The sequence below is a fragment of the Nematolebias whitei genome, chromosome 20 (genome assembly GCF_014905685.2).
Source record: "Nematolebias whitei isolate Nwh7 chromosome 20, NemWhi1, whole genome shotgun sequence".
Lineage (NCBI taxonomy): Eukaryota > Metazoa > Chordata > Actinopteri > Cyprinodontiformes > Rivulidae > Nematolebias > Nematolebias whitei.
Window position 1 is genome coordinate 32,804,385 of NC_056517.1, and position 9,611 is coordinate 32,813,995.

General features: G+C 41.7%; 2 protein-coding genes across 2 annotated transcripts in view; both read left to right on the plus strand.

The window, feature by feature from the left end:
* The window catches only part of ezh2 (enhancer of zeste 2 polycomb repressive complex 2 subunit), a 12,066-nt gene extending 3,179 nt beyond the window's left edge, over nucleotides 1-8,887 (plus strand). The window contains exons 4-19 of the mRNA XM_037694197.1: nucleotides 148-267; nucleotides 381-501; nucleotides 718-888; nucleotides 2,142-2,247; nucleotides 3,041-3,204; nucleotides 3,741-3,838; nucleotides 3,918-4,152; nucleotides 4,315-4,481; nucleotides 4,980-5,115; nucleotides 5,736-5,861; nucleotides 5,954-6,132; nucleotides 6,203-6,298; nucleotides 6,711-6,792; nucleotides 6,883-6,963; nucleotides 7,046-7,130; nucleotides 8,576-8,887. Of these exons, the coding sequence (XP_037550125.1) occupies nucleotides 148-267; nucleotides 381-501; nucleotides 718-888; nucleotides 2,142-2,247; nucleotides 3,041-3,204; nucleotides 3,741-3,838; nucleotides 3,918-4,152; nucleotides 4,315-4,481; nucleotides 4,980-5,115; nucleotides 5,736-5,861; nucleotides 5,954-6,132; nucleotides 6,203-6,298; nucleotides 6,711-6,792; nucleotides 6,883-6,963; nucleotides 7,046-7,130; nucleotides 8,576-8,636 (2,028 nt within the window). The 3' untranslated portion in view covers nucleotides 8,637-8,887. The remainder of the gene's footprint in view (nucleotides 1-147; nucleotides 268-380; nucleotides 502-717; nucleotides 889-2,141; nucleotides 2,248-3,040; nucleotides 3,205-3,740; nucleotides 3,839-3,917; nucleotides 4,153-4,314; nucleotides 4,482-4,979; nucleotides 5,116-5,735; nucleotides 5,862-5,953; nucleotides 6,133-6,202; nucleotides 6,299-6,710; nucleotides 6,793-6,882; nucleotides 6,964-7,045; nucleotides 7,131-8,575) is intronic.
* LOC119426617 (melanoma receptor tyrosine-protein kinase) overlaps nucleotides 1-9,611 on the plus strand; it is a 531,032-nt gene that overhangs the window by 164,410 nt on the left and 357,011 nt on the right. The window lies entirely within an intron of this gene.

Below are 9,611 nucleotides of genomic sequence, written 5' to 3' on the forward strand. Positions count from 1 at the left end.
GTCTAGATGAACTCTGAGGATCTCTGAGGTCTAGATGAACTCTGAGGTCCAGGAGAACTCTGAGGACCTCTGAGGTCCAGGAGAATCCTGAGGACCTCTGAGGTCCAGGCGAACTCTGATCGTATTCTAACTGAATGTTCTTCTTAGTGCACGGTGGACAGCGGTTTCACAGAGTTCCCCCGTCAGGTCATCCCCCTGAAGACTCTGAATACCGTGGCCTCAGTTCCGGTCATGTACTCTTGGTCTCCACTGCAGCAGAACTTCATGGTCCGTTTTGACCCTAAACACTTTCCTGTCATTGAAAACGAAGCAGAATCGGTTCTGTAGACCCTGTTCTGCTCTGCCAGCGAGGAAAGTCTGATTTTGGTGTTTGGCTTCAGGTGGAAGACGAGACGGTGCTGCACAACATTCCCTACATGGGAGATGAGATCCTGGACCAGGATGGGACTTTCATAGAGGAACTCATCAAGAACTACGATGGGAAAGTCCACGGAGACCGAGGTGAGGACCAGAGGCCTTCAGCAGATACTCGGCCCCAAATAATCTCATTATTGGACTCAAAACATGAAGTAGTATAGAGAAATAAATCGTTTTATTTTGACAATTTTGTCCTAAAAATCTGCTGCTGTTTTCTGCTTTTAGCAGACGAAATAATAAAAATATAAAAATTGTTACCAGAAACTTGTGTTATTAAAGGGGAGTTGTATTTTTCCCCAGAGTGCGGCTTCATCAACGATGAGATCTTTGTGGAGTTGGTCAGCGCTCTGACGGAGTACAGCGACAACGAGGACGACGAGAAGGAGGAAGAGCAGGACTTTAAGGTGGATAAGATGGACCTGTGCGACAGCAACGACCACCCAGAGGACCATCGCAAAGACCGGCTGGAGGGTGAGTCCAGAACTGGAGTCTGACTCGCCTTAAAGGGATCTCCGACTAGTTGGAACAACTGACCTTATTTGATAAACGATTACTTCAGCTCTAAAAACACAGGCTATTCAGTTTTTATAATTTCTTTAAAAATTATTGACACACGGACGTCGCCATTTTATTTACATGGCAATGCATTCTGGGTAAATGATGTAGACGGGTTGCTCAGGTGCGAGCTCCGTTCAGCTTGAATGTTAATGTTGGACATTTTCTGATGTTCAGCTCTTTAATTTGAACCGGAGGGTGTTGACACACAGGAGAAATGAGTAATGGCCTTAGCTCCGGAGCTAATTAATTAAACACAATACAGCATAATATAACTTTATTGTCACGCATTATAAAACTTTTTATCCTTGTTTGTCTCCACTACAACCAATGCATGCCATCCTCCCAGAATGCATTGCACTGTTAAAGTAATGATGACATCCTCAGGTGAAAGATGTAATGAACATGTATCACTTTTAAAGTAATTAGAAGTTTTCACGCGTCACAACTTTTATTAGAATAGAGAAAAAACAATGTGCAGATGGTCAGAGATCCTTTTAAATATTCGGATCACAACCAAACAAAAGTTAATCAGAGCTTAGTCAGGAGTTCAGATGAAGCTCCGGTTGATCTGCAGGAATATTTGGACCCGAAGAACTAACCTGCTTCAAGTTTTAGGCCTTTGGTTCCCAAAGTAGGGGTTAGGACCCCACTGAGGGTCACAAAACACCAAACTGGAGGTCCTGAGATGATCTTCAGAAACCAGACATAATGTTAAACTCTTCCAGTTTGTGAACCGCAGGTTTAAACCTCCTGTAGTTTTTTATTGGTGAGCAGAAAGACCTCAAAGCTAAAACAAAAAGAACTGTAATCAGTTTAGATTGGAGTTGTAATTTATTCTGATAGTTGGTCCGGTTCTCAGCTCAGAGTAAAACTGTCTTTAACTTTGAACTTTCTGCTGATTATTATTTGTTTATGACAATCAGCTGGTTTTTTTTGTTGTTTTTTTTTTTTACCTATTTTTGTTAAATGTGTTCCTTTTTCACAAAACATTGAGACAAACTAGATGCTAAAACATTAAGTGCTGTTGATGGAAAATCTGCAAAATAAATTCTGTGGTTTTATTAAGATCTGGAACATTTGGAGGTGAACAACTCCTCCTGGATCTTTGATCAATGAAAGGACCTCAGGAGAAATGAGCCGTTTTGATAAAGTGTGTTTGTCTTCAGGCCGAAGCAGCAGCGACTCCAGTAAGAAGTTTCCTTCTGACAAGATCTTTGAAGCCATCTCCTCCATGTTCCCCGACAAAGGCTCCACCGAGGAGCTCAAAGAGAAGTCAGTGTTTGTTTGTTTGTTTGTTTTGCTCACAGCAAATAAAGTATCTCATCTGAGAAATCACTACATTGTTTCCATTTTAAAACGACAAATCCGTGTTTTTATTTGGATTTTTTTAGACTTTTTGTTGGAGTTTTAAAGATAACTTCTTTATATTCGGTGATTAAAATAAAGTATTTTTTAGCTTCTATCATTTTTTTGTGTAAACTAATGGACTATTTTTGCTTTTTAAAGCCATAACTTTTAAGAATGCTTATTAAAATGTTCATATTGTTGCTGAAATATCCCTATTTCATTCACCCTATAATAAAAACAGAAATTTACTGAGAAAATTAAGGTTAAGATCTTTTATTAGAATATTAAGGATATAATTATCTTGTATTTTGACATTTTAGCACTAATGGTCAATTTGTTTTATATGGTATGCTTATTTAAAAAAAATAAGTACAAACTATGAATTTTACCATTTTGGGTGGAAATACGTTTTAAAATCAAACATTTTACCTTTTAACCTCGTCAGTAATTCACATTTCTGAGAGAAAAGTTGTAAATAAATTAATTAAAAATTGAGTTTTTTCCTCCTTGGTGTTGAGTTAACGCGTGTTTGAGCTGTAGAAACATTTATATACGTTACAAAAAACGTCCCGTTTAAATAAACTTTTAGTTTTTTATCAAGTTCCTCTTGAAAATAAAACATTTTGTTTTGTGGAAATTAAACAGTTTACCAGTGAGTTTTTTGTTGTTAGAATTTGATAACAAACTTTGGTCTGTTTTATTTTTTACATGGTTTCAGGTACAAGGAGCTGACGGAGCAGCAGCTGCCGGGCGCTCTGCCGCCAGAGTGCACGCCGAACATCGACGGTCCGAACGCTCGCTCCGTGCAGCGCGAGCAGAGCCTGCACTCCTTCCACACCCTGTTCTGCAGACGCTGCTTCAAATACGACTGCTTCCTGCACCGTTAGTTCACACCGAAACACTCCTGACCGCACAAATACACCCAGACCCGACAGCCTGAGGTTCTAGTTCTGTTTTTAACAAATCCAGGGTGGAACCGGAGGGAACCGTAAATGTTTCTTATTTATTCAGATCCCAGAAAATGACTAAACGTTTTGAGCTGTTGGTTAGAAAAACAACCAAACCTGATGTCCTCGTCAGTTTTTGAAAACAAATACAGAAAAAAATCTTATCGGCTGAATATTTCTTGCCTTCATGTATAACTCATAACAAATGTCTCGTCTACGTCTTTTTGTTGTTTTTGACATAATAAAATTACTTAATCTTCAGTTTAGCTTATTATCTAGGAGCACCGATTAAATTCTGTCTCATCTTTGTCCTGTTAGGGGATGATAATCAATAGTTTCTGGGATATAAACTTAAATAAAAATAAGTTTTTGCTTTGTTTAATAAAATCATCATAAAAGATGTAAGTTAACAGAATTCTTGTAGAAAATTAGTTTTCGCCTCGTTTTAACATCTAACTTTCATTTTTTAAGCCTTCCATGCAACTCCAAACACCTACAAACGCAAGAACCTGGAGAACCTGGTGGACACCAAACCCTGCGGCCTCAGCTGCTACATGTACCTGGTGCAGGTGAGTCCTTCGGGGTTCACCCCCTGGGGCCTGGCCTGAGTCAGAGAAGCTGAATTACAACCTCCTCTTGTGGTCTCAGGAGGGGATGGTGAGGGAGTACCCTGCGGGCGTCGTCAACGAGCGGCCCAAGACTCCCTCCAAGCGCACGGTGGGCCGGCGCCGCGGCCGACAGCCCAATAGCAACAGCAACAGTCGGCCCAGCACTCCGACCGTCTCTTCAGAAACCAAAGATACCGACAGCGACTGCGAGGGAAGCAAGGAGGATGAGCGGGACAACGACGACAACAAGAAGGACGAGGTCACCAGCAGCTCCGGTAAAACCTTTGAACACTGCTCATTTTCTCCGGTGTTTAATTAATAAATCCTCCTTAATTTAGACAATAACTGGCTGGTGGTGCATTCAGGTGCTGTCTGTTACCCAGACTTCCTCTGCAGAGGACACTCTTTGACCTCCAGTGTGTTTATGGTCTGCTCAGAGGGAAACTCCCGGTGTCAGACGCCGGTGAAGATGAAGCTGAGCGGCGAGGCTGAAGCCGTGGACTGGAGCGGAGCCGAAGCCTCCCTGTTCAGGGTCCTCATCGGGACGTACTACGACAACTTCTGCGCCATCGCTCGCCTCATAGGAACCAAGACCTGCAGACAGGTGGGCCCTGAAATCCATCAGACACTCAGGAGACAGACAGAACCGACTGTGACTAACATTAGGATTTGTTCTACAGATTATAATCCAGAAACGAAAGTCTTTCAAAGCAGTTGCTGATCAAATTCTTCTGAAACTGTTTAAAAAACAGTTTGCAGGACAAGTAGTCAAAGACCTGAGATGATCCATCAGAGTTACTGAAGACAGTGTCTCACTGGGTTGAGACAGTTGGACACTAAATCCAGTGTGTTCAGACTTTTTAATCTATAAGTTCAGTTTTGTTTTGGCGCACAGAACTCACTGGGAGTTTGTTGTTAATTCACAGTGAAATTTTCCAACTTTTCTTCCATGTTTGCGTCTCCAGTGAGATTTAAACTGTTATTAACCAGACGTCCATCTTTTATAGAAAGAATTTGAAGTCCAACGATCAAACTGAGTCTTGAATGTGCAGAAACTTTCTGTTGAATAATTAAAGTTCGGTTTGAACGTCTTCTGGATCAGGTCTACGAGTTCCGGGTCAAAGAGTCGGCCATCATCGCCCGCGCTCCGGCTGAAGACGAGGACACTCCGCCCAGGAAGAAGAAGAGGAAGCATCGGCTGTGGGCCACCCACTGCAGGAAGATCCAGCTGAAGAAAGGTCAGAGGTCGCTAGGATGCATCTGTTTACCAACAACTAACATGTGACTTTTATTTTGAACTTCAGCTGTTTTTCCGCCCAGTTTTAGTCCAAGAATACTTTATGTAAAACTTGCATTATTAAGAAACAAGGTTAAAAAAACAATTCTGTAAGGATTCGACTCGGGACTAGAGATGGCCATTTTAAGCAGAGACTCTTTGAAATTCTCCATTTAAAAAAAAATAAATATTTCAAGTTGCGCAGTAAAAGCTGTTTTGATGGAAAATATTCCTGCTGTTTCACAGCAGCTTCTTGTTTTGGTTTCTATAATGTCCACTGTGTCCACACGGTTGAGAGATTCACCTCTGAGTCCTGCAGCTGAAACCTCCTCGTATAAAACAGAGACCTGTGCTAATGCTAACCCTGTTAGCGGGGATACTCCATAGTTTTCCGTAGATGAGCTTACCTGTGACTGTCGTTTCCACTTCATAATCCTTTCAAAATAAAAGAAGGGCTTAAACAAAACACTAGAGTTGTTTTGTGTGGTAAAAATCTCTGTTGGGAATTTTTTGGTGTCACTAAAAGTATTTAAAAAATGTTTTTTGAGTCATCAGAACGACCTTTGACCTCTTCCCCCTCAGATGGATCGTCCAATCACGTGTACAACTACCAACCATGTGACCACCCCCGGCAGCCCTGCGACTCCTCCTGTCCCTGCGTCACGGCTCAGAACTTCTGCGAGAAGTTCTGCCAGTGCAGCTCCGAGTGTAAGACCAGAACCGGGCCCTGCAGGCAGAACGGGTCAAAGTTCTGGCGTTTTTTTTTAACGGAGGTCACTTTTATTCATGTTTGGGTTCAGGTCAGAACCGTTTCCCGGGCTGTCGGTGCAAAGCCCAGTGCAACACCAAGCAGTGCCCCTGCTACCTGGCTGTGAGGGAGTGCGACCCGGACCTGTGCCTGACCTGTGGCGCCGCTGACCACTGGGACAGCAAGAATGTGTCCTGTAAGAACTGCTCCATTCAGAGGGGGGCCAAGAAGGTAAAACAGAACCGACCAACTTTGTTCAGGATCCTTTGGGCTCTAGACTCAGAACTGTGATGGGTTTCAGCACCTGCTGCTGGCGCCGTCCGACGTGGCCGGTTGGGGCATCTTCATCAAGGAGCCGGTTCAGAAGAACGAGTTCATCTCGGAGTACTGCGGAGAGGTGAGGACCACGTAGTTCTGGGTCGGGATGAGGTTCTGATGGTGTGAGAAGAGCCACGGTTTCAGGGTTTTAAAACAAAAATATCAAATTGTAGCAAGATGTAAAAATATAAACATGTTTCTGTCATAAATGTTTAAATCTGGGAACAGAATTGTATTTAAAAATAAAATGATGCATGAAGTTTTCAGGTTCTGCTTTGTCGTGAAGCCCAAACTGAAAATAAAAAATAATTTTATTTTTAAATTAACAGTCAGTTTAAAGACACTTATTTTGAAGAGTTAGATTTCCTGTCAAAGAACAAAAGTTAGTTTTAAAATGTCTGTTTTATTTTATCGTCTGTTTAGCAGATGAATTAGGATTAAATTATATATTTAATTTGTTAATATAATAATTTATTCTGTTGTTTGTTCAGATTATCTCTCAGGACGAAGCCGACCGCAGAGGGAAAGTCTACGATAAATACATGTGCAGCTTCCTGTTTAACCTGAACAACGGTAAAAATGCGTAAAAATACAAACACGTTTTATTTTGAAGTGGTTTTTTTTTTTATTCTTTTTTTTTTTTTTACTTTTTTTTTTTTTTAGATTTTGTCGTCGACGCCACGAGGAAAGGGAACAAGATCCGCTTCGCTAATCATTCTGTCAATCCTAACTGTTATGCAAAAGGTGAGCAGAGCATGACGTGCGGTCTGAGACGTTCTCGGGTTCTGTTGGTTCTTCTGCTTGACCCGGTTTCTGTTCTCCGCAGTGATGATGGTGAACGGGGACCATCGGATCGGGATCTTCGCCAAGAGAGCCATTCAAACCGGAGAGGAACTCTTCTTCGACTACAGGTCCGCACTAAAACGTGTCTCCATAAACCCAGAACCGGGTCTTTTCTTCTTCTCTTTCAATAAAACTAACCCCATTACCTCAAAGACACTACCCATAATGCAACACTCCAGACAGCTTAGACTTGTTTTAAGCCTCAGAAGTTCCTCAGGGGAACATAAACCACCTTACATTACTGCTTAAAAATACTATTAATTATTATTTGTGTTCACAATAATCTATTCTGTCTTTTTCTGAACTAAAAATATAAAAAATTTTATTTAGCTCCTTCAGGACCTTTAGTTAGAAAAAACTCAACAATTCAGTTTTAAATAATTGGACACTTTTTATTTTATGGCGATACTTTTAAAAAAAATCTGAAAACAAGAGGCATTTTCTCCAAAACACCTCAAATTGTTATTGCTTAAAATGTATTTATTAATTTAATTAAATCTGGAGGTTTTTAAAGACGGGTCAAGGTTTCAGTCAGGCTGCCGTCGTTCTTGTGGACCTGCGGTTTTGTACCAATTGTTCGCTCGTGCACGACGCACGTGTTTTTAATCTTTGCATCTGAACTGAAACTATTTAGTCGTACGAGCTGAGACAAAAGACTGCAGCTGAGAAGAACGTGAGTTTTCTATTTAGAGCTGGTAAATCCAGTTCAGTTAGAGGACTCTGTTTAATCTGAGTCATTCACTGAAATGATCCGGTTCACTCGAGTCCATCACACTGCAACACAACCTTTTTACAGTTCCACAACAAGAAGTGAACTGAAAGGTAGAGCTGATGTGTAACTCAGATTTAAGTTGAGCAAACTTTTTTAAACTCTGTTTTGTATCTGAAACGTGTGCGACTCACCGGAGTCCACCTGTTTTTCTGTTGAGTCCTTAATCTAAGTCACTGACTCAACTCGCCTGAGTCCGCAGCGCATGCGAGCAGTGATCTTTCCATGAGTCATCTAACTCGTAGCATCCAAGTTAATTTAGACCTGGGGATTCACGAGTCCTGATTCAATGATTCAGATCTTTAGCTCAAACCAAATGTAACGAAGCATCAGAGTGAGCTAATATGAGCTCAGAAATAGAGATGAAAACGTAACGGCTCAGTTTTTGAGATAAATATGGATTCAAAGCTGCATTAATGAATTTCAACGGGTCCGTTGGAACAGGAAGTGAAGTGAGTGGGAGTTGATGGGGGAATATTCTGACCGTTATATTAATATTTTTAAAATAATCTGGGCTTTATCCGGGTTGAGTTTCTACTGACAACACAAAACAGATGTGTGCGATTTGTGGTGAAACTGTCTGAGGGTTGTTTGTCGTATCAGGAGTTTATATTTATTTAAGATAGTTTTTCTCTCTCCATGTTTATAATTATTCTGTTTTCTCAAATTCTGTGAAATCCTGAAGGTTTTAGTTTTACATTTCTACGTTTCTTGTTAAAACCCGACGCTGCGTCTCGTCCTCAGGTACAGCCAGGCCGACGCTCTGAAGTACGTCGGCATCGAGCGCGAGACTGAGATCGCCTGATTCTACCTCCTGACGGACGACAAGGCCTTACACACACACACACACACACACACCTTCAGGAAGTCTGGTCGACAGTTTCAGGAAAGTTTCAGACTGGTCTCTCCCGTCGGGACGTTTGGATCCACATTTTGTTAATTTTCTACGCGTTTGAGACGGAACCACAACTTTTTAAAAGTTCTACACTTCAGGGACCAAACTCCTCCACCAGCAGCTCTTCGGACCGCAGACCGGGCTCTGTCGGTTCTTCTCTGGGACTCGGATCTCTCCTGTTCTTGAACCAAACCAGCTCCTCGGCTCCAACGCTGCCAAACCAACGTTTCCTGTTTGGGTTAAGTCAAACAGGAAGTGACTGTCCTTTAGGTTCTGATGGGTCTAAACCCAGCAGCCAGAGGATCTTCAGCCATGTTTTTAGGTCTCGGAGCGGCGGCGCCACTTCAGGTGCTAAATTCAAAGAGTCGGTCTCATTTCAAAGAACTTAGCGGTTCTGACTCCGCCTCTCTGAAATGTATCCCATCATCCCTCAGTAGCTTTCTGCTCCTCAGACCCAAAACTAAAACTTCTCTGGTCATTGTTCTTTTAAACACGTCCAGGTTTCAACTTCTGTTCTGGAATCGGTTCCGGACCGACACCGGACCTGCCATTTAATTACCTTTACCAGACCTTTAAGTGTAAATTCAAACTTTAAGGTCAGAGTTTTAATCCAGATTATTGTAACTCTGTTCACTGTTAAAGAGACTGATGAGTTCTGACTGTTTAGACCTGTTGAAGTGGGGTTCTGTGTAAACCTTGTGAACAGTCAGTGCCATACCTGTCGCAGATGGTTTTTAGAATTAAATTCTGAGCAGGTTAAAAGTGGATCCAGTCTCAGGAACATTATGGTTCACGTAAAAGTAGTTTTGTAAACCTAGAGTGTCCTGGAAGTGCTACAGCTAGCTGCTGCTGCTCTTTGAAGTTTGTGTGAAATGTGTATTTCAG